Source organism: Staurois parvus, unplaced genomic scaffold (genome assembly GCF_062004578.1).
Source record: "Staurois parvus isolate SC_StPar_1 unplaced genomic scaffold, SC_StPar_1.0 ptg001647l, whole genome shotgun sequence".
NCBI lineage: Eukaryota > Metazoa > Chordata > Amphibia > Anura > Ranidae > Staurois > Staurois parvus.
In genome coordinates, this window is record NW_028319443.1 from 256,394 (window position 1) to 281,932 (window position 25,539).

Consider the following 25,539-nt stretch of genomic DNA (forward strand, 5'->3'; position numbering starts at 1 on the left):
TTTTAGCAGAGAAACATGAAATACCGGGTGGATTTTGAAGGTTTCCAGAAGAATAAGCTCATATGCCACTTTGTTAATCATACGCTTCACACGAAATGGACCCACAAATCTTGGTCCTAGTTTCTTCGAGTGGCACCAAATCTTTAGGTTTGTTGTTGCCAACCAGACTTTATCCCCGGGTTGCAGCACCAGTTCCCCCCTTCGCTTCTTATCGAAGGCCCTCTTGTTATCTTCCTGGGCTCTAGAAATGGCTTCCTAAAGCAACTTATTGTTGGAGGAGAAAAAAGTGGTAGTGCTTTGAGTAGCTGGAACTGAACTCTCAGCGACCAGATCAGGTAAAAAAGTGGGGTGAAATCCGTAATTCGAAAGAAACAGGGAGTGCCCCGTGGTTGAATGATTCGCATTATTGTAGGCGAACTCTGCCAAAGGTAAGAGCGCCAGCCAATTATCCTGCAGAAAGGACGTGTAGCATCTCAGATACTGTTCCAGTGTCTGGTTGGTCCTTTCCGTCCATTGGTCTGTGGGTGAAAAGCGGAGGAGAGGGATAATTTGATATCCAGTGCCTTACATAAAGCTTTCCAGAATTTGGAGGTAAACTGCACTCCTCGGTCCGAGACGATATCTTCTGGGACTCTGTGCAACCTAACCACTTCTCGAATGAAGATCTGTGCGGTCTCGAAAGCCGATCGTGTACTCTTCAGGGGTAAGAAGTGGGCCATTTTTGACAGGCGGTCTACGATCACGAAGATTGCGGTGTGGCCCTGGGACGGAGGAAGTTCGACTATGAAGTTCATTGCAATCATTTGCCATGGCCGGTCGGGTATAGGTAGTGGGTGTAGCTGCCCCCAGGCCTTGCTCCTAGGAGGTTTGTTCCTTTGACACACGGCACAGGATTTGACTTAGCGCTTGCAGTCTCTGGTCATGTTTGGCCACCAAAATGTGCGTTTGAGCAGTTCAAGGGTCTTTGCCAGCCCGAAGTGTCCTGCCATCGGATGATCGTGGCAATGTCCCAGGACCAATGTTTGAACCTCTTCTGGCAGCACGATTAATCCCTCTTTCCATAAGAGTCCACCCTTGTTCTGGAGGGGTACCCCAGATGGGGTGGCCATAGCCATAGATGCGTCCTGTAATTTAGAACGTAGTTGCGTTTGGAGGGCCAGGAAGTTTCCTGAAGAGAGAATGGTATCAGGTCTTGGCTCTTCCTTAGGATCCTCAAACATGCGCGAGAGTGCATCGGCTTTGTGTTCTTGGAACCAGGTCTGTATGTTATGTGGAATGAGAATCGAGAAAAGAAGAGAACCCATCTCGCCTGGCGCGGTCGCAAGCGTTTTGCCGTTCTCAAATACTCTACACTTTTATGATCTGTGAAGATCAAGATCGGGTGCGTGGCTCCTTTTAACAGATATCTCCATTCTTTCAATGCTGTTTTAATGGCCAATAATTCTCGATCGCCAATGTCGTAGTTCCTTTCGGCCGGAATAAGTTTCCTTGAGAAAAATGCCACAGGGTGCAGAAGTTCCTTGGTGCCCTTCTTCTGGGATAGGATTGACCCCACTGCATTTTCAGATGAATCCACTTCCAGAACATAAGGCAAGGAGGCGTCCGGATGACCGAGAATGGGTGTCGTGGCAAACAGGTTTTTTAGGGCCTCAAAGGCCGCCTGGGTCTCCGGCGTCAACTTAAAACGGGTTCTCTGTTTGGTTAATTGCGTTATGGGAGAGACCAGACCCGAGAAATTCTTGATAAATTTCCTGTAGAAGTTAGCGAATCCAACAAAACGCTGGACGCCCTTCTTATCTGCGGGAATTGGCCAATCCAGAATTGCCGAGACTTTTTGGGGATCCATCGCGACCCCCGTGGTGGAGATGATCAGTTCCAGAAAGGCAAAGCTGTGCTGTTCGAAACTGCACTTGTCAGCCTTGGCGTATAGCCCATGTAGGCGTAATCGTTCTAAAACCCTTGCCACATGATCCCTATGAGCCTCCAGTGAAGGTGAAAATATCAGGATGTCGTCTAGGTAGACAATTACGAAGACATCAAGGTAGTCCCTGAATATGTCATTAACAAAATGCTGGAACATGGCCGGGGCATTGCAGAGTCCAAATGGCGTGACTAAGTACTCAAAATGACCAAAACGAGTGCGAAATGCGGTCTTTCACTCGTCCCCCCTCCCTTATACGAACCAAGTTATATGCACCTCTCAGATCTAACTTAGTGAAAATAGCTGCGGTTTTCAGGCTCTGGAAGAGTTCTGGGACCAGGGGCAAAGGGTAGTGATTCTTAATCGTGACCTTATTTAGTTCGCGGTAATCAATACAGGGTCTCAGGGATTTATCTTTTTTTTTCTACAAAGAAAATTCCAGTCCCTGCTGGTGAAGTGGAGGGGTGAATGAACCCCTTTTGGAGATTCTCATCAATGTAGTCCTTGAGAACCCCCAATTCTAACTCGGACAAGGGAAAAATTTGACCGAAGGGAATTTCGAAAACCGGGTAACAGATCAATGGGGCAATCATACGGGTGGTGAGGAGGCAGGGAGTCTACCCCTCGTTTGCTGAAGACATCCAGATAGCCATGGTAGGCCGCTGGAATGACTTGTCTTAAGCTGGGGTCCCCTTCAGAGCACAGAAGATAGATAGATCCTATCTGGGATAGATAGGAGGAGAGCCAGGAGAGAGCGGAGTCTCTGATGCCGAGGGAGTGTAGTTTATTGAGGAGGGGGTGGTCAACTGTGTTGAAGGCCGCGGAGAGGTCGAGGAGTAGGAGGACTGAGTAGTGGCCATTAGCTTTGGCGGTTAGCAGGTCATTAGTGATTTTGAGTAGGGCGGTTTCGGTGGAGTGTAGGGGATGGAAGCCAGACTGTAGTATCGAGGAGGTTGTTGTCAGTTAGGTGGGTGCTTAGGCGATTGTAGACACATAAGAATGTAGACACATAAGAATGTCCCACAGTTACAATGTCTCTTGCAGTCTCATTTGGTTTTGAGGGAAATCCTGATGTTTCTGTAGCATAAAGGGGTGGTTACCTGCTGGTTTCAGGCTGATGAATGGTGAACTGATAAGTGATTGACATGGTGTGGATGTAGACACAGTCGATAGTTCATCTGTCGGTGGGAGAGAACTTGCAGATATGGTCTCTTCCTTTATAATTAGGTCTTTGAAATCATCATCTGGTCATGAATTCTCCCACAGAGCCATTTGATATGGGTAGTAGAAAAGGCATTGCTAGTTTGGTCTCATCAGGGGACATTACAAAGGGTGCATTTATTGCAGGTGATAGTTTAGGTGGACTACTGTCATTTTCTTTCAGCGTGTTTTCCATTGTTTCTTTGAAAAGAAGTAATAAGCATATCTGAGTTTTTCTTAAAATGTCTTATAGATGGTTTTACTTCTACACACACTCATGTCCCCATCCTGTCCATGAGGGTGCATACGTTCATGCTTTAAATGCTTCCTCGAACAAAGATAGGTTATATTTATGTACAATCTGAGTCATTGTATCTGAAGCAACCCTGACGGATTGCACTTTACTGCCTACAGACTTTCATTGTCTGTTCCCTTGACTTTCTTTCAGCAAATCCGTATTTTTACAGGTCTAGTGACGTAAACTTTTGTTCAGCTATTATACACGTACTATTGGCTTTAAGAGGCAGACTTTTCCTAGCTGTCCGACCACATACAAAATACTATGAACTAGGCAGAACTCTGGCTTTAACACTTTTTATTTCTTAATCCACCAACTCCCCTAAAGACATATTGTACTTATTCACATCAGTGTTTATGTAGGTCTCATTACACTCATCTGGCAAATCCAAACCCCTTAGTGATTGCTTCAAGGTCTTATTGAAACAATTGGAGCAATGTTCTTCACCCTGATGCGTAGTTTGATTTAGAATGTTGAAGCATCCATTCAAGGCTACTTGGATCTCACCTGGTTCCTGTTGATCTGTATCGCCCACCCTAATTGTTCCATTAAGGGTGACTCCTTTTCCTCTGCCTGATATACCCGGAGTTAGCAACCCATCCTCTTATGTGTCTTCCTTGCTGTGAAGCTAGCACACTATTTATGAACAGATTTATTAATAGCGCATGGTATAAATCTGGGCTTGTCACTGCCATAGCAAATATAGGCGTACACTAGGGGGAATCTTAGTACATATCCTACAATCGGAGATATTGAATTGAGTACTGACCATCTCATGCATTTGGATCATCCGATTCAGGAAGGTCTGATATCCCACAAATACTGGCCCCATGACAATCAACACCAGAACACCCTTCCACGCTTTCATGTTCCCTCATCCAGCTATGCACCACACAAGCCTCACAGATAACTCAGATGATTAATTCTGGAAACTAAAGGAACATAATTAAGAGTTACATTTTTCCCAAGCACCGCCTGTCGAGGTCGGGGCCCCTTCTGAGGCTTCTGTCCTCCCAGCTAGCCTGATTACTTGGGTATCACTGCTTCATGCACCCGCTTACAATGAGATGCATGTACCCAGGATTCCTTGCCTTCAAGTTTCACAATTGGTGAAATAAGCACCACCTGATGTGGACCAAGCCTTCGGGCTCCTAACTTCCCCTCTGGTGCTTCTTGAGCATCACCCAAACTTTTGGCTGTTGTTTGTGTCCCTTCAACATCATCTGGATCCGGAAGTGAAGCATAGATTTTGTTGCTTGAGGTGTCTGTGCAATCCTACAACATACTCAGTAAGTGTACAATAAGACCTAGTTGAGATCTGTGGATAGTATAAACCTTTTTTTTTTTTTTTTTTGCATTGATCCAAATAGAATTTCATAAGCAGAAAGTTTTTCCTTTCTGCTTTGGGGTAGTTCTTCAGGCAGGTAATGCTATACATAATCCTTGTAATCAGTTTAATCCCATTTCAGCCTTGCGTTTTCCTAATTTTGCTTTTAACAACCCGTTATATTTTTCTATCCTTCCACTAGCAGTAGGATTATATGGTGCATGCAGATGCTGTTCGATGTGACCTTTCACATCGAACAGCATCTGCATGCATCATATAATCAACACTGTCAACACTTCTTTCATTATCTGACCTTTGAAATGTTTTCCCTTATCACTTTCTATACATTCTGGGACCCCATATCTGCACACTACCTGCTGTTAGTTTTTTAGGTGTGGCTTTTTGTAATGGCCATGCTTCTGACCAGCCGGTGAAGCAATATACGCGTCAGTACATTCATACAATCCTATCTTTGGCAACTGTATGTAATCTATCTGTAGCTTTGAAATGGGTATAAAGGTTTTGGAACATGGCCAGATGGTGTTTGTACCTTCTTCTCTGGATTATATTGTGCACAAATTTAACAGGCCTGACAGGATTGTCTTTTCGCTGCTTTAATGCCTAGTGCAAGCCACATTTTCAAAATTGTATCAACCATGGCCACTTTGGCTGTATGACTAGGGAGATGTGACATGGAGCATAAGGAAGGATACATAGAAATGGGGGAACAAGATCTCCTCCTGGAGCCAGACATATCATTCTGATAACACCGGGCCTTCTTCCATTAACTCTTTTCCTTTTGGGATGCTGCAGCTTGTAGTTTTGTCAGAATTTCTGTATCGGTTTTACCTTGTATGAAACACACTTTCATTTTCCTCTATTCTTGCCACCTCAAGGGGAAACAATGCAGCCTCTTTAGCAGCTTCATCTGCTCTCTGGTTTTCAGTAATGATAGGATCTATCCCCCCTAGTGTGGGCTTTCATCTTCATTGCAGCAATAGCAGCTGGTGAAGTAATGGCTTCTAACAGCACCTTTACTTTAGCAGAATTTTTTATAGGTTTCCCCTGATATATCAGAAAGTTCCTACTTTTCCATAGAGCTCCAAAGTCATGTACAATGCCATAGGCATAACAAGAGTCAGTATAGATATTTACAGACTGTTTTTCTGCCATATGACATGCCTTTGTCCATGCTTCCAATTCTGCCACTTGGGCTGAACAATGACCAGGCAGAGCTCTCTGGGACTGTATAGCATTGTGAGCCATCCACCCACAATTCCAAATCTGGATTTTCAAGAGGAAAATCTGAAACTGTCACTGGAAACTCATAAAATGCTTCTACAATACTGCAGCAATCATGTTCCCATCCATCCGGAGGGTTAGGCATGACAGTCAGCAGAGTGGCAGGGTTTAACACATTACACCTTTTGATAACTATATTGCTAGGTATCACGTACCTGGTGTTAGAGGTTTCCCTTGCTGCTAAGTTCCAGACTCCCCTGGATATGGGACAGAAGAAGTCAGGCCCAAAGTAGCACGGGTTGTCTGTAGGAGTGCTTGTCAGAGGTACACCCAGGAGCACAGCTGATGCACTGGAATGTGTCTGCAGACAGGTGGCGCCCGTGAGAGGTATGCAGGCCTTCAGGGTAGCAGAGGACCACAGGGTAGTCTGTTCAAAGCCAATGTCAGATACCAGGTGGAGATTGGAGCAGACGTAGTCAATAGGATAGCCAGGGTCATACACTGGAGAGCGAGTGAAAATATCTATTAGCCAAGCTGAGGTCAGATTAGGAGAGCAGGTGAGAATATCCGTTAGCCAAGCCAGGGTCAGATCAGGAGTCAGAGAAGATAGGTCCAGGAACAAGCCAAATTGGTAACAGGAGATCACAGTAGCAAGGTAACACGGACAAAGGTACTGAGGAGCCAGAGATCAACCAGCAATGATGGGCTTCCTGATAAAGGCCGTCTGTCACCAAACTGAGCTAATGCGTGCGTAACTATGCTCCAGTGCACATGCGTGTTCCGGCTCGCGTCCGTGCGCCAATGTGCATAGATTTTCACCAGCGTGCATTTCTGTGGCCATGCAGGGTAGTGGCAGGAATGCCAGGTCTCAGAGTACCTCTGCTGTGGACAGAGCCCTGACACTAGGTGTGAGTAAAGCCAGTTCATACTTAGTTTGTCTGGCGGCAGAGAGATGCTTAGTATTAATTTGATTAAGCACCTGTTCTACCGTATGAGGAACCATAAGAATTAAAGTATTTCCCAACACCATATCTGCAGTTTTTTCCACCTTAATGGCTGCCACCGATGTAGCCTTATCTCAAGGTGCTGCTGTATAGATAACAGGATCTAGAGATTAAGATTAGTACCCCACAGGCTTGTATTATCTGCATGCTTCTGCATCAATACTCCTGACGCATGATTGTTTGCCTCATGACAAAATCCTTTTTTGTACTCTGACAAGGCTAAACATGGGCTTGTCATTTATATTATTATTATTATACAGGATTTATATAGCGCTAACAGTTTACTCAGCGCTTTACAATTTAACAGGAGACAATACATTAATAATATAGTTCAATACAAGAGGGGTAGGAGGGCCCTGCTCCTTGGAGCTTACAATCCTAAGAGGGAGGGGCTAGCGGTACAAAAGGAAGTAACTGTGGGGGATGGACTGGTAGGAGTAGAAGATTCCATTATTAGCTGAGGGCAGGATAGGCTTCCCTGAAGAGAGAGGTTTTCAGAGATTGCCTAAAAGTGAGCAGAGTAGGCGATAGTCTGATAAATTGGGGTAGAGAGTTCCAGAGGATGGGGGGGAAGTCCTGGAGATGAGCATGGGGGGCGGAGACCAGGGAGCTAGAGAGCAGGAGACCGTGTGAGGAACAGAGTACGGCTTGGGTAATATTTGGAGACAAGATTGGTGCTGTAATTTGGGGCAGAGTTAAAAATGGCTTTATATGTTATTGTTGATGTTTTGAATTTTATCCGTTGGGCAATGGGAGGCTAGTGGAGGGATTGGCAGAGAGGGGTGGCAGAAGCCAATCCCTCCACTGGCTTCCCATTGCCCAACGGATAACCATTCTGTATCTGCCACCCCTGTCTGCCAATCCCTTCACTGGCTTCCCAATGCCCAAGGGATAAAATTCAAAACATCAACAATAACAAGGTGGATGAGTCTGGCAGCAACATTCATGATAGACTGAAGAGGGGATAGCCTGCGATGAGTTAGGCCAATGAGGAGGGAGTTACAATAGTCAAGGCAAGAGATAACAAGGGAGTGAATAAGTTGCTTAGTAGTTTCCGAGGTTAAGAACAGGCATATCTTGAAGATATTGTGTAGGTGAAGTCTACAAGATTTGGACAGCGATTGGATTTGGGGCTGAAAGGACAGACGGGAGTCTAGAATTTCACCTAGCACCTTGGCATGAGGGGAGGAACTGAGGGTTGTGTTATTAATCTTGATGGGGAAGTCAGGGGATGGGGCACGTGCTGGAGGGAATACTAAGAGCTCAGTTTTGGAAAGGTTGAGTTTGAGGAAGTGGAGTGACATCCATGCTGAAATGTCGCTTAGTAGGTTAGTAATGCGAGAGGAGACTGAAGGGGTGAGGTGAGGAGTAGAAAGATAGATTTGTGTCTCATCAGCATAGAGATGGTACGTAAAGCCATGGGAGTTTATGAAAAGTGACCAAGGGAGGAGGTGTTGATGGAGAAGAGAAGGGGTCCAAGGATAGAACCTTGAGGGACCCCTACAAAAAGAGGAAGTGGAGAGGAGGAGCCAGAGCCAGGTAACTTTGAAGGAGCGCTGCGATAGGTAGGAGGAGAAACAGGAGAGAGCAGTGTCTCGGAGGCCAAGAGAGTGGAGGTTTTTGAGGAGGAGGTTATGGTCAACAGTATCAAAAGCCGTGGAGAGGTCAAATAGTAAGAGTATGGAGTGGTGGCCATTGGTTTTAGCAGTTAGTAGATCGTTAGTGAGTTTTAGTAGGGCAGTTTAAGTGGAGTGTAGTGAGCGAAAGCCAGACTGTAATGGGTCAAGAAGGTTGTTGTCAGTGAGGCAGGAGCTTGTAGACTATGCGTTCTAAGAGTTGAGGTGAGCAGGGAGTTGGGTCTTAAGTTGTTCAGGTTGGTGGGGTCCAGGGAGGGCTTTTTAAGTATGGCAGTGGTGTGTGCATGCTTTAGAGGGGAAGGCACCTTTAGGGAGAGATTGAAGATGTGAGTGAGGGAGCATAGGATGGAAGAAGAGGGTGACCGTAGTAGTTGTGAGGGGACAGCATCCAGGGGGCAGGTAGTGAGACGAGCTTCTCAGAAAACTTTTGTGACCTCTTCGGTAGTAGCAAGGTCAAAAGAGGAAAGTGTTGAGGGAGGTTTAGTATAACATATGCTAAGTGGGATGGATGTCTATGCAGTGGAGATGCCCCTACGAATTACATCAATCTTGTTTTTGAAATGATTTGCAATCTCGTAAGCAGTGAGTGAGGTACTGGGTGGATGTGGAGAAAGTAGAGAGTTAAAAGTGAAGAGATGATGAGGACTGGATGACAAGCTATTGATGAGAGTGAGAAAGTAGGCTTGTTTGGCAGCATGGAGGGAGGAATTGTATGTTAAGAAAGCAGATTTATATTGGGTGAAAGCTTGCTGAGATTTGGTTTTACGCCACAATCGCTCCAGCGCACGAATATGTCGTTTAAGATTTCTGGTGTTGTCAGTCTGCCAAGGTTATAATGGTCAGGGCCTGATGCTTCCTGTCGTTAGAGGAGTGAGTCTAGTGTGGATGAAAGCAAACTATTGACAGCAGTGGCCAGGTCAGGACAGGGGAGAGATTATGTCATAGAGGCGGTCAGTTGCAGAGTGAATAAAAGCATGGTTCACGTTGTGGAGGTTTCTGCGGGTAATTGTTTGCTGCTTGGAGGGATAGGTGTTTGAAGATGAGGACACTGTGAAGGTGATGAGATTATGATCAGAGAGAGGAAAGGGCGTGTTTGTGAGGTTTTAGGGAGTGCAACAATGAGAGAAAACAAGGTCTAATGTATTCCCATCAGAGTGAGTGGAGGGCTGTGTCCATTGTGTTAAGGCAAAAGATGAGGTTAGGTTGAAGAGTTGGGATGTAGCTGGGTTGTTCACATTAATGGGGATGTTAAAATCTCCAAGAATGATAGTAGGTAGTTCAGAGGAGAGAAAGTAGGGTAGTAGAGAACAGTAAACAGTAAACAGTTCATGTATTTATTGATAAATTATACTCACAAGAGTAGCCGTAAAAAAGGCATATAACATCCAAAACCAACACAGGGTTTGAAGACACATGTGAATTCCATCCGGAAGGGAGATAAACTCTTGGTCAAGCTGATGCGTTTCAAAGGGAGATCCCTTCTTTCTCAGAGCTTAAAGATCTGCAAAAGAGGACCTAAATAGTTAGCAGGAATGATCTGTTTTCAGTATTCCAATAATTGGCAGCCTCACTGTTATGTGCTTTCTATGTGTTACAAATTCATAGGAGGCATTTTGCCACTATGTGTCAGTATTTCAGTGTTTTGGTCAGAGGCAAAACTGCCATTGATTCAATACCTGTTTAACCACTAGCCTACAGGGCACTTATACCCCCTTCCTGCCCAGGCGAGTTTCCAGCTTTCAGCACTGTTGCACTTTGAATGACAATTGCGCGGTCATGCAAAACTGTACCCATATGAAATTTGTATAATTTTTTTGTGACAGAGCTTTATTTTGGTGGTTTTTAATCACCTGGGTTTTTTATTTTTTCTTAAACCAAAAACCAGTGAAAATTCTGAAGAAAAAACAGTTTTTTCTTAGTTTTTGCTATAAAATTTTGCAAATAAGTCACTTTTCTCCTTCACTGATGTGCGCAAATGAGGCTGCAGTGATGGGCACTGATAGGCTGTACTGATGGACACTGATAAGTGGCACTGATGGGCACTGATGAGGATGCACTGGTAGGTGGCACTGATGTGCACTGAAAGGCAGCACTCGTATATGGCACTGATAGGCGGCACTGACTGGCGCTGATAGGCGGCACTGACGTGCACAGATAGGCGGCACTGACGCACACAGATGGGCGGCACTGAAAGGAAGCTTAGATGGGCACTGATATGTGGCATTGTGTACTGGTAGGCACTGAAATGGGGCATTGATGTGGCACTGATGGGCACTGGCGGGCGGCATGGATGAGCACTGACAGGTGGCACTGCTGGGGCTACACAGATCATCAGGGCACACTGATCATCAGTGCCCTGATGATCAGTGTACATGTCCCTTCTGAGGGATGCCGATTGCCGGCTCTCCTCTTCTCTCGAGCTGTCAGCGTGACAGCTCGTGAAGTGAGGAATGCCGATAACCGGCATTTCCCTATTTACATGCGATCAGCTGTGATTGGACACAGCTGATCACATGACCGAGCCGACAGCTTTGGCTCTTTCCGTTGATCGGTGATCCGCTGTGTCCGAGGGACACAGCACACCGCTGATCGCTGCGCTGCGCGCTCCCGGAGCCGCGCATGTGCGGTTAGAACAAGAGAACCGCCTTGCGCCTGTCATTGTACCATATGGCAGACGGGAGGCAGTTAAGAGCCTGCTTAAAGACACTAAGTGCTGTGGCTAGGCCCTGTGGAAGCCTTTCCCAGGTGTATTGGGAATTTTCAAACAAAAAAGGTATGTACATGATTCCTCAATTCTTACAGAGAAATATGCATTAGCAATATGCACCACAGGGAAACAGGTTGCATCACTGGGGATATTGGATAACAAGTTATGTGGATTTGGCACAATGAGCATATCAATTTCAATAATTCTGTTTGTTGCTGTTAGGTCTTGTACCATCCGGTACTTGAAAGGGGCCTTACGGCCTAGTGGCTTCTTGTTTGCTGGCTGTGTTACAAGGAGAGTTCACTCTTTTCAGCACTCCCTTCTCCATGCACATCAGGTTTGCCACAGTTGTAACAAGTTAGTGTAGGGTGGCTTGTCCTCTTTTATCTCACTGGACCCTTGTGGGGGCTCACAAGCGAACATTACCCTTTGTGGCTTCTTTGCCTTTCATGTCATCTACATGCTTTTGTATATTGGAAGCCACAGAGATCAAAGCTTGCAGACTCAGTTTTTCCACTCTGGATAACGGACAGTTAACTTATCCTGAATGGCTTTTCTGAGTTCCGTTCCCCACATTGTGGCTAACATGGGAGCCAGGGGAGCAGAATCCGGATCCTGCCCTGTCTCTGTGACAGTCATCTTGAACCTGTCTGTATATTTATGTACTTCTTCTTTAGCTCCCTGTGCTATTGAATTTACTTTTGTCCAAGAGGCTGCTGATCAAATACATCCTATGGCAGCCTTCAGCTTCTCACTGTGACACGGCGACGTCTGGAGAATCCGGTTGGCCAAGCCGTGTGTTCAACTCATCTAGCTTATACAACCATGCCTCTAGTATCATTAATTCAAAATCACTTATACCTGCTACTCCTTTAATTATTCTCAGCATTTCTTCCTAGTTTGCCCTGTAGCTGGTTTTAATGTTACACAGCTGCTGAGCAAACACGTTAGAGCTGTGCCTATGCTTCTGCAAAGTATTCCTTTCACCTGGAGTCCAAGGCACATGGTGAGTTATTGTTCCTGTCAGCTGCTGTCTGTCGTCATATGCTCTCTATTCTCTCACAGGGTGCAGCCTTTCTTTCTGCGTTCTATCCTTTCTAAGGTTATAATGAAGTCCCTTTGCCTCATCCATAGTGGTGTCTGGAGCGTTGTCCTTATCCCACTCATCGTCTTGAGGCAACGGGGGCTACTCATAGAGGAGGGGAGGTGATGCTTCCCCTGGGGGGCTACTCTGCATACTTACCCATTTAGTTGATCCTATATTGGAGCGAACATTCAGTTCATTGTGAAAACAGCACTCGAGGAGAAACTCTTCCAGTGGTGCTGATGCCTTTGGCAATTCCACATATGAGAATAAAGTTCCATCATATAACGGAGGTGGAGATCTCACACTGCTAGACACCCCATCTTCTGTCATGGGCCTACTAGGATTTCTTATGAGTGTCTTTGCCAACAGGTGAGTGCTCATAATCAAAAAGGATTTTAGATGTTTTCAATCAAACCTCATTGGCCCAAGCTGATAATTCATTTGGTTCAGTCATTTTACTGTTGAAATTGTGGTGCAAAGCAGTCCAGACTCTGACATCATAAGTCCCCTGTATGGGCATAGGGTAATCACTGACCTGTGCTAGTCTGTGCCATTTCTTAAGATAATTAATTACCCATTTACCATATAAAGCCCTCAATTCTTGATGAGGGGTTGAAGGGGGTTGTTTAACTTTAGTGCCTCCACCCAGCTGATTTCCCATCTTGCAAATCCCTGAATGTTCTAATTTCCCCTTTTTTGAAGTTGAACAGACAGAAGCCTGGCCAAAAGCTTCCCTTTTCTATTTTTACACACTTCTTTTATGAAAAAGTGTTTCCCTTCTGCCCCATGACCGAACACTGAACTTCCCTTTTACCTCCATCACTTCCCATTTGAAAGCGGCACTTTTCCACCTCCAATTGGGAGGCAAAAAAGGGTTGGCTACTCAGATTCTTTTGGATTTCCTTATGGGTTCGCAATAAACCTTACCCTCCCCTTGCTGCTACCACTCTTCCGTTAGTGTAGTCTTACACAGCTACAGTTAATCACTCACCCAGTGCACTGTAGTTTCACAAAGATCTGAGAGATGATCCTTTCGTTCACCACTGAGACACTATTCTCCCCCCTCCTCCTGACTGGCACAGACGTCACTCTTTTTACAAGATGTGGTTAAGATCACAAATGGCAAAGCCTCTTTGTCTCTCCGGACTTTAACCACTTGCTTACAGGGCATTTATACCCCCTTTCTGCCCAGGCCAATTTTCAGCTTTCAGTGCTGTCACAATTTGACTGACAATTGCATGGTCATGCAGCACTGTACCTATATGAAATTTGTATAATGTTTTTGAGACAGATAGAGCTTTCTTTTTGTGGTATTTAATCACCTCTGTTTTGTTTTTTTGTTTTTTTTAAACCAAAAACCACTGAAAATTAAAAAAAAACACGTTTTTTCTTAGTTTGTTATATAATTTTGTAAATAAGTGATTTTTCTCTTTCACTGATGTGCGCTAATGAGACTGCAGTGATGGGCACTGGTTGGTGGCACTGATGGGCATTGACAGGCATCACTGGGCACTGAAAGGGAGCACTCATATATGGCACTGATAGGCGGCACTGACTGTGATAATTGTGCGCACAGATATGGACAATGACAACCATAATTTGGATCATACTCTGCAAATATCATTCTATCCCCCTCCTTTTTTTGAATGGAATGTGGTCTGTGTGTGTGCTGAGTTCAGGAGTGCACAGGGCACAGCTGGATACGTTTCATGGTTGTAAACCCAATTAGCTGGTTCCAGTATGTCTGTCGGGCTCTTGCCTTGACCTGGTCGTAAAGCTATAAACCAGACAGTCACTGGACATGAAAGCATTCCAGAAGTAGCGGTAAAACATACATCCCACGTATAACCACTTTTTTATACCTTTTTATAAATCCTGGCAGGAACAAGGTACAATAAAACAAAGCATATATTCAGAGAGGTCAGTTTAATACGAGTCACCTGATACCTTACACCCATAGATGACGTCTACCAGAGAGCAGAAAGTGATATCTCTTTAACCGTCACAGCCAGATGTGTCATATTTGATGTCTGGACATTCAGAATATGGTTCTGCATATTAACCTGCCAGTGGCTAGGCTGCTGCATGCACCTTTGGAAGGTTATTGACCATGGTATAATCGTGAGAGGGATTTGGTCATAGCCTGGGTCCCCTCCTAAACACCCCTCCCCAAATGAGGCGATTGGTTCTCTGCTTTAAGGAGACACCCTGCTGGGTTCCTAGAAAACAGGCTGTGATGCCTGGAGAGAGAGATGAAGAGATTCTCCCTTTTAACATCAGGAACCGACTTCGGGAGAAAAGGTACCATTTTGTTCAGGACACTTGAACTCTGCTTAAACCAAGACTTTTGAAAGTATTCTACCTTCTTAAACTTCTTTCTTTTATCACTCTGTTGTGTTATTGCTCTCTCTAGTTACATATATATATATTGGTTACATCTTTTCTGTAAATATTTTTATTGCACCATTTTGACCTTTTTAGTAATAAATCCTATTTTCTGAAAAGTGTTTAACTGTTTCTAAAGGTCTTTAATGCAAACTAAGAATTCCTGTTGCTGAAGAGTGCTACTGTGTGTTTTAAAACCTCTGGATACATCTGTCTGCGGTGACAGTATGTATACAGACGCTTATTCAAACATCATAGTGTTACTTACTAAGATTTGTGAGTTTCCTCCTTCTCTGTAAAAAGGTGATGGTGGCAGTGTAAAGGGTTAATTGTGTAATTAACCTGACCCAGTAAAAATCGCTCTCAGGATTTTGGCACCTAGATTGGGGTCCAGTGGGGTCTGACACCGTGCCCGTCACACTGACTGGTACTGATAGGTGGCAGTGAAAGGCAGCTCAGATAGGCACTGATATGTGGCATTGATGTGCACTGGTAGGCACTGATATGTGGAATTGATAGGCACTGACAGGTGGCACTGCTGGGGCTACACTGATCATCAGGGCACACTGATCATCAGTGCAGATGTCCCCTCTGAGGAATGCCGATTACCGGCTCTCTTTTCACGAGTTGTCAGCATGACAGCTTGTGAGGAGAGAAATGCTGATAACCGGTATTTCCTTATTTACATGCGATCAGCTGTGATTGGACACAGCTGATCACATGACAGAGCCGACGTCTTTGGCTCTTTCCATTGATCGGTGTTGACCAAATCTATGGATTATGAAATATAATATTTCTCTGATATGATTTGATTAACCTTAATGAGAGTTCTTTGACCAAGAGTGAAAGGTTTAACACAACAACCAAAATTTATTAGTAAATAGTAGGGAGGTCTAAACTAACATACCACAATCTATCTATTTTACAATAAGAAAAAGAAACAAAATGTATAGGATTCAACCAGTGAATTAAAGCATATACTACTCATATCCTAAACCCACAAACAGCAAGACAGACAACACATACGACAATCATGTATACATGTAAAGTGCCAGAGAAATGTCCTGATATTTACCAATGGTGTAGCATGGGGGGCCCCCAGGATCGGTGGATCTTCTCCCCTGTCTTCCCCCAAAACCTACCCTGATATACACCTATCTCCCATAGACTTGCATGGGGCCATCCTGATTGGTAGAACTATCCAATCCATCTCCCATTATCTGACGCATCTCATCCAGGATTGGACAATTTCCCAATCCCATATCGCTTACATAACTCAGCCCCATCCCAGAGCCTCCCCTTTTGGTGATAAAATTACATATGCTAGGTCATGGCACCAATGCGTCTGGATCCAGGCTCTCATCAAAATTCTCTCCATTATTGAGAGTCTGGAGGGAACCTTAGGTTATAGCCTGGTAAAACTGCATTCTCCAGATAGCCATCACCATTGCATATCTAAAGAGAGGGTACTTTGAAGTGGCCCTCATACAAACAAAGAGATTTAAATGGCCCGGTCTAGATCGTTATGTGGGCCCCATAAAGTCTGAGATAAGGTAGTTAATTTAGTGGTTGCCCCCTCTCACATAATAGAGCATTCCATGTGTACACACCAAACATTCCTCCAATACAAAACCATCTCTTAACTTAATTACTACTATTTGATCCAATGTGTATGTACAACACACCGATATCAAACCAACCTCTGATATTTCTAACTTTGTATCTTGGTTAACGTATAGTTATACAAATATCTATTTACAGTTGCTGATGAAGATTATACATAAACCCCTCATAAGTAAACAATCAGTGATCCTCTGTGTCCGAGGGACACAGTGCACCACCGATCGCCACGCTGCGCGCCACAGCGGTTAGAGTGGGGGGACGTCATGTTAATTCCTCCCAGAAAGAGAGAACCGCCTCGCGCCCTACATTTCCTTATATGGCGCAGGGCTGTGGAGTCGGAGAAAATTTTGGGTACCTGGAGTCGGAGTCGGCAAACAATGCTCCGATTCCGATTAAATTTAGATTGGAATTAAAAAAAAAAAGCAAGTTTAAATGTCCCAATTCACAAAAAGTTATAATTAATGACTTCTCTACTGTAAGAATAAAGACCAATGCATGCAGTGCCTCACGTAACCACAAAACGAACATGTTAAGTGACCGTGAAAAAGCATGCTTTTCATGTGCTTCACTATATGGCACGCAACGCACAATTAGGAGCGGCAATATTTATACTTTCCATAGTGTTGTGTTCTGCTGTTACAGGGAATGCAGCGCCCATGGGTAACCTAGCCTCTCACTGATAAGGGATTAAGTAAATATATTTTTTGCAGGACTAGAGACCCTTGTATAAGTGAATGGAATGGAGGGTCAATAGTTCAAGACTGAAGCTGTAAACCATTGGAAAAACTGCTGTCATTTAGCTAAGACTATAAAAACTTTTAAACTCCGACGTTGCATAAGCGTTACAGAACCAGTAAATGTCCAAATAAAAAAATTCCAACAGGAGTTTTATAAAGCACTAGAAGAAGTTGAAAAGTATGATCGCTCATCAAAACTTACTGTTGAAGAAGCCATCCTTGTTTATCCAGAGATCGTTAGTGATGTGGCCAGAATAGTTACTGCAATGCCACCCACCCAAGTCAGTGTCGAAAGATTATGTTCAGCCCTAAAAATAATAAAGTCTGACTTAAGAGCCTCTATGAAAGAGGATATGGCAGAGGCAATTCTCTTCCTTAGAACTCTACATTGAATTGATTTGCATTTGCTAAGCCTATAACTACATTTCAAGATTAATATAAACCATTTCTAGGTTTTACAGATTTTGTTTTTGGTTCATATAGATAAGCTTTGTTTTTGTTCTAAAACAACCAAATAATGTGGTTTGAATTTTTTGACTGGTAAAGTTCCTGTTCCTGATGTTTATGCCTGCTGCTACTATCCAGCCACTTGATTAATTAATAAAAAAAAATTAATAAAACTTTGTTGTTTTCATTGTGTTTGTCTTTTGCTTAAACTGTTCAATATAGTAGACTGTTGGCTTCCCAGCCAGTAGTCCTGTGGTAATGACATGTATGTTGCCTTTCTTTCCTTCAAGGAATGTATAAAATACATTCGCATATTAATACGTCGGAGTCGGAAGTACAAAAAACTGAGGAGTCGGAGTCGGAACATTTATCTACCGACTCCACAGCCCTGATATGGCGGGCGGGAGGCGGTTAAACACCACATGGAGAGGGCGCACAGGCCTAGTGCATTACCATAAAAAAATGTTTAATAAATAAAGTAGGTGTTGTACTCACAAACGACAATATAGTCAAGGCACATCATAAAAGAACAGCTGGGTCAACACCGCGCTGAGTAACAGTCCGCAATAGGGAGTTTAGACATCCAAAAGGCTGACACGTTTCGAGGACTTGCCTCTTCCTCTGGCTCTGAGGAAGAGGCAAGTCCTCGAAACGCGTCAGCCTTTTGGATGTCTAAACTCCCTATTGCGGACTGTTACTCAGTGCGGTGTTGAGCCAGCTGTTCTTTTACGATCTGCCTTGACTATATTGTCGTTTGTGAGTACAACACCTACTTTATTTTTTATTAAACATTTTTTATGGTAATGCACTAGGCCTGTGCGCCCTCTCTTTGTTCTTTCCCCATTAAGTATATTTGGATTCCCCCGGTCCATTTGAGGGCAGCAAGGTGTGCATGTTCCAGGACATTCTTAATGTGGTTGTAGCCTGCATCGAGTCCATCCCCAAGCGCAGGAGCATTTGTGTTTGCTGGTTAAACACCACAATTGGAGCAAATAAAACACAATCACAGATGAATATCCTTATTATTCCTATTTTTCACAAGCATCGTAGATCACCAGAGGATAGCATAACCTGGTTGCATTGCCTGGATACATCAGTAGACCTTTGCAGTCTTACGTACTCTCCTGCTTCTATCTCATCAGCACTGGCTGTAACATGAGCCCGGGAGGGTGTTTGTTTCTGCTTTAACACCATTATTGCCAATAATATCCATGCACTATTCTAAAAATTTCAAATATGAATTAAGATGTAGTACATTTACTATATGTGTTATTCATTAACTGCTTTTCTTAAAACTCTCTACAGAACTGCAGCTGTTTCACTTTCCCTCCTGTTTCTAATGTAAGATAGTATTGACAGACTGAGAATTATACGTATTAGAAAGCTTACAATGAAATCAATTATCGTTGACAACTATAATAACATATAAGTCATATTGTTAATATCGATGCATAGGTCCTTTTAAGCACAAAGAGCTTATCAGTGCCTGTTAGAGGTGTGCATACAGTCTTGGCAAGCTGCTAATGCTTTCAGCGTCAAGATGTTAAATGGTACATATCTGCGAACACGTGATTTCACCTTGTCAATGAACCAGGGTTCTCCAGTTTACAGCGTGGCTTTGCGGGTTAATGTAATTTAATTATAGAAGAAGGAAAGGAATGATAGAACAGGATAGAATAGGTAAGGACATAAAAAGAAATGATATGCAAGGGAGACAGTGCAGGTGTGAAAGGAATAGTGAGAATTTAAAATTCCCAAGCTTGCCATTCAATGGGTGGCGTCCCAGTTCCAGGTTTTGAAACGGCTTCTTGTGACCGTTACTTGCGAACTTATAGCTAAGATAGGTGGGTTCACAGGTCACCTGATTGGCTGCCAGGATTTCCTAGCTACCATTATAGGTTAAGGGTCATGGTTCATCCCAATCCAAGTTAGTTAAGGACTTGAATGAGGAAGCAAATTTTTAGAAGTATAGACAGTTGAAGAGAAATTAGTTTTTGTTCTGTTAGTACTCTGTGTTCAAAGCACAAACTTATAAGCATTCTCTCTTTCTCATGCACTCGGAAAGTAGGTAGACATACCAAACCACCACTTGCCTACAACTTTACACCCTCATATCCCCTCCGTTAGAGAGATCATGTGAAATAGAGCTATCCCTAATTCTTCTTGTGCCCTTTGTGACGGCATGAAACCGTGTTTGCTCATCAAAACACTGTTACCGGAACCCATTCACTCAGAGCAAGTTAGTTGGATAGAAATAGGAAGCAAGATAGACAAACAGACAACACAAAACAAAAACAAAGCGACAAAATAAAGACAAACATACTCTAACACAATCTTACACTTTACTCGTCTGGGTCCTTTTAAGATTGTGTTTTAGGCATATACAACTATATTCCTACCAGTCTCGCAAGCAAACATACATTTTGTGAATAAATATACTCACCTAGGGCCCAGTTTGTTGCTTGCTGTGAGTTCTTCTTATTAAATGTAAGGCCCACACTTCGTGTAGCAGGAACTCACGTTCCAGCAAATTATTTTGTTTGGGTAATTTTCACACGATTCTGTGTGCCGTGCATAGGGCGGTCCATTCGCTTCAATGGACTGCCCTATGTGTGTTTGTCATCCATAAGAAGTTTGTGTTCCCTTTTGACAAGCTCAACGCAGTTTTTAAAGGGTCCATTGCCACGTAACAATCGCAGCAAAACGCTCCATGTATGGGGTTTGCAGAGACTGCCACATATGCAGTTTGCGACTGCCGTGCGATTTGGAATCGCGGGCAGAATTGCAGTGATTCCAAATCGCTAAGTAGGGCCTAATGCAATAAATTAAAGTGGTTAAGGCTCAAGGTTTTTTATCTTCATGCATTCCATGCATGAAGGTGAAAAACCTGTGTGCAGCATCTCCCCCACCCCCCCCCCAGTACTCACCTAAGCCGTCTCTCCATCTAGTGATGTGCACTGGAATCTCAGCTACCCTGGGACTCCCCCTGCTTATTGGCTGAGACAGAAGCCAGTGAGCTAATGAGAAGGGAGAGGGGACAGGCTAAATGGACACATGGATCAGCAGGTGCCCCCATAGCACGCTGCTTGCTGTGGGGGGCACCCGACAAGGAGGGGCCAGGAGAGCCTGAGGGGGACCCAAGAAGAGGAGGATCCAGGCTGCTCTGTGCAAAACCACTGCGCACAGCAAGTAAGTATTAACATGTTTTTTATTTTTTCTAAAAAAAAAAAAAAAAGCCTTTAGAATCACTTCTAAAATATTGATGTCTTTTGCGATATCAGTAGCAGTTTGATATAGCTGTCAAAGAGTGACAATGCATCCCTTGCATCCGGAGCAGGAGCAAATCTAACATCGGTCTCAAAATCCAATTTTGGCTTTGTTTCAGGCACGCACAAGGTGGAATTGGACTATTTGAGAAGAATAGAATTTTATGCATCTATGCCATAGTTCCTCGGACAGATTACGGCCTTAATTCAGCCATCTGTATCCAGTGCTAAATAACAAAGTGCAACCGTAATATAAGTAAATATTAAAAGGGTCAAAAGTAAACATTTGACTGAGCTGAAGTAAACACCCGAATGAGCGGTAAACTAGAATGTGCATTCAAATTAATATGATATAAACCTGGCTGAACAATCAGAATTGTAGAAAACATTTGTGCTAAAAATAGTAAATGCCTGGCTGGGCTCACACACCTAAATCAACAAACATGGTGCTAAATCAATCAAAGATAGGGTATAAATACGTAGCCTCCTAGAAATAAATAAATCAAGTGAACCGGAAAAAAAGTGCAGTCTAATTTGATTATAAAAGTCTCTTTCTTCAAGTCTTTAAAGTAGTGCAGCGGTGATTTCAATAGGTGTTAATACCATGCACCTCCACCTTCCAGAATGCACGCTCACCTTAACATCTGACCTATCAAGAATATAGGTCAAATTGTGCTGAATAAAAATTGTCACACACTGGGTAATGGGGTTCCACTTATCCACTGCAGGTATATCCAGGGTCAGTCCTTTGCGTTTCTACTCCAGTAGAAAAAGTTCTCAAAAGATAAGGCATAGGGGACTCCTCATAGTATAGTATAACTTTTACCATAAAAGTATAAATAAAATGCCAGTGCCTTGAAAAAGTATTCATACCCCTTGAAATGTTCTGCATTTTGTTATGTTACAAACAAAAGCATAAATGTATCTACCAGCTTTGCACATCTAGAGAGTGAAATTTTTACCCATTCTTCTATGCAAAATAGCTCAAGCTCTGTCAGATTGGATGGAGAACATCTGTGAACAGCAATTTTCAAGTCTTTCCACAGATTCTCAATTGGTTTTATATCTGGGCTTTGACTGGGCCGTTCTAACACCTGAATATGCTTTGATCTAAACCATTCCATTGTATCTCTTGCTATATGTTTAGGGTCATTGTCCTGCAGGAAGGTGAACCTCCGCCCCAGTCTCAAGTTTTTTTCAGATTCTTAACAGGTTTTCTTGTAAAATTGCCCTGTATTTGGCTCCATATGTCTTCCCATCAACTCTGACCAGTTTCCCTGTCCCTGCTGAAGAAAAGCATTCCCACTACATGATGCTGCCACCACCAAGTTTCACGTTGTAGGTGGTGTGTTCATGGTGATGTTTTGTGCAGTGTTAGTTTTCCACCACACATAACGTTTTGCTTTTAGGCCAGAAAGTTCAATGATAGTTTCGTCTGACCAGAGCACCTTCTTCCACATGTTTGCTGTGTACCCTACATGGCTTCTCGCAAACTGCAAGCGGGACTTCTTATGGCTTTCTTTGAACAATGGCTTTCTTCTTGCCACTCTTCAATAAAGGCCAGATTTGTGGAGTGCACGACTAATAGTTGTCCTGTGGACAGATTTTCCCACCTGAACTGTGAATCTTTGCAGCTCCTCCAGAGTTCCCATGGGCTTCTTGGCTGCTTCTCTGATTAATGCTCTCCTTGCCCAGCCTGTCAGTTTAGGTGGACGGCCATGTCTTGGTAGGGTTTCAGTTGTGCCATACTCTTTCCATATTCGGATGATGGTTTGAACAGTGCTCTGTGAGATTTTCAAGGCTTGAGATTTTTTTCTATAACATAACCCTGCTTTTAACTCCACAAATTTATCCCTGACCTGTCTTGTGTGTTCCTTGGCCTTCATGATCCTGTTTGTTCACTAATGTTCTCTAACAAATCTCTGATGGCTTAACAGAACAGCTGTATTTATTCAAAGATTAAATTACACACAGGTAGACTCTACAGTATTTACTAATTAGTTGACTTCTGAAGGCAATTGGCTGCATTAGATTTTAGTTAGGGGTGTCAGAGTAAAGGGGGCTGAATACAAATGCACGCCACACTTTCAGACATTTATTTGTAAAGAATTTTGAAAACCATTTGTCATTTTCTTTTCACTTCAGAATTATGTGCCTCTGTTGGTCTATCGCATAAAATCAAATAAAACACATTTATGTTTTTGGTTGTAATATGACAAAATGTGGAAAATTTCAAGGAGTATGAATACTTTTTCAAGACACTGTATATCACTTTCATTCTTGCTTGACTTGTAATGTGTATATGATGATTTCAGTGGGATTTATAGTTGTGCTTTTTTTTTTTCCCCCCAGATAAAATGTCTGAAGTTGTGGACATTCCAATGAGTGACATTAGAACAGGTACTGTTCACTTAATTCTATTAATATCCCCACATACAAAAATGCATAGCTCTGTTAAATGTTTTTCCCCATCCCAAATCACGGTGGTTTCCGTGACATATCAATATATATTTGTAGACACATATCTACATGTGTCTACAAATATATATTTATATTTCATGGAAACCACCATGATTTGATCTCTTGGAGGGGCCTGGGGACCAGCCTTCTTCTCACCAACTGGACCCAGGACTAAGGGGTTACCTTTTCCCCAAGAGGGTTATATCACTTCTCTGGGTACCTGGCTGGCCATGAATTATACTATCTTCCCTTTGCATGCAATTAGGACTGGGGGACTGTTTATAGGATCATTTGACATAATCTGCATAGTGGAACTATGTGCAGGGGTGAATTCCACATATGTAGGGTTAAGCGTCTTTTCTTTGTTACAGATTTTCTGGCATCAACAATTTGCTGTAATTAGGCTTAGTTGATACGCTCTCACATTGTGTAATCACCTCCAGACTGCTAGGTGCTGGGAAGGAATCCATTGCTCTTTTGTGTTTATATAATGTAATTTTCTCCCGGTACTTGTAATGCGGGCCATATTTGTCTAGGGCAGTGGTGGGCAACCTTTTTTTTCAACTGAGCCAAATCTCGCCAAAACCACGATTAAAATTTATTTTGAGAGCCACATTTTTAAAACTGAAAATACATCCCCCATATAGTAATTCATCCCCCATATAGTAATTCATCCCCCATATAGTAATTCATCCCCCATAGTAATCCCCCCTATAGTAATTCATCCCCCCTATAGTAATTCATCCCCCCTATAGTAATTCATCCCCCCTATAGTAAGTCCCCCCTGTGTCAATTCACTTACCTTTGCTCTGCGCGTTCCTCTCGCCGTGTTCCTGCGCCGTTCCGGTCTTCAGGGCGGACTGTGAGAGGAGAGGAGTTCATCACGCTGCCCCGCCTACATCCTGACAGCCAATGTTTGCCACGCTCCTCGGTATTAAAAGGTCCGCCGGGCCGTAGTTTGCCCATTGCTGGGCTAGCTGCAGTCCTGACTTTTGGGGCGGCCGCCCGAGAGGAGGGAGGGGAGCGGGCACCCGGCACACAGAAGAGCCGCATTAAAATGTGTAAAGAGCCACATGTGGCTCGCGAGCCGCGGCTTGCCAACCACTGGTCTAGGGGACAGTTTTTTGTGTGTAAATGCTGTGCTGTTTGTTAATAAAATCAGTCCTTGTTTCACTCCCAACAATGGTTCTGTCTGATGGTTGGAATAAATTTGCTATATTCTGGTTCCAGAGTGGAAGAAGCTATAGTTTGGCGGAGATACCCAGTCTGGGTATTAGACAGTGTGTCACAATATCTATGAAGAGAACATAAAACATTACTCAAAAGTCAGCCAGAGTTTTTTTTTTTTTTTTTTTTTTTAGTACTGCAGTACAAGTTATCTGTTTTTTGTTATGTTATTACAGCTGTAGTTTTAACACAAAATATATGCATGCTTATAATTGTATTCCTCTTCTCTTACATCAAAATATTCATGTGTTAGCTTTGCCAGTTTGTAAAGCATCTGTTCAAATCGATCTCAGTTTGATCAGATGTTCATTCCTGATAACAATTAGGTTAATTAAAAATGATAGAGATGTAAAAAATGAAAACCCAAAAAGTTATAGCATCTACAAACTATGGTATAGATATTGCAATTTATGCCATTTTATGCTATACAGCACTGCGCTAGTTTTACTGACAACTGTGCGGTCACGCAATGCTGTACATAAATTAAATGTATGTCCTTTTTTTCACACAAATAGTGCGTTCTTTTGGTTGTATTTGATTACCTCTAGGGTTTTTTTCTTTTTTTTGTGCTATAAACAAAAAAAGACCGAACATTTTGGGGGGAAAAAAATGCTATTTTCTCATTTCTGTCATAATAAATATTGAAAAAACTAAAATTTTGTCATAAATTTAGACCAAAATGTATTTTTCTACTTGTCTTTGGTTAAAAAAAAATCCCAATAACTGCATATTAATTGGTTTGTGTGAAAGTTCTAGCATCTACAAACTATGGTATAGATAATGGCTTTTACACAGCTTTTGCTTTCTTGCGGTGCTAAAATACCAGGACAGCACAAACATCCCCAAATGACCCCTTTTAGGAAGTAGACACCCTAACCTATATGCTAAGAGGAATGTTGAGTCCATGGAAGATTTATTTTTTTTTTTCCATAAGTTTTTGAAAAATTACAAAAACATTTTTTTTTTTTTTG

General features: G+C 43.0%; 1 protein-coding gene across 1 annotated transcript in view; it reads left to right on the forward strand.

Annotated features, from left to right (window-relative positions):
• Nucleotides 1–23,281, forward strand: part of LOC149434872 (catenin delta-1-like) — a gene marked incomplete at its 3' end in the record, with an annotated part of 273,021 nt that extends 249,740 nt beyond the window's left edge. Inside the window, exon 15 of the mRNA XM_089663279.1 lies at nt 23,234–23,281. Coding sequence (XP_089519405.1) covers nt 23,234–23,281 — 48 coding nt within the window. The remainder of the gene's footprint in view (nt 1–23,233) is intronic.
• Between the last annotated feature and the right edge of the window lie 2,258 nt (nt 23,282–25,539).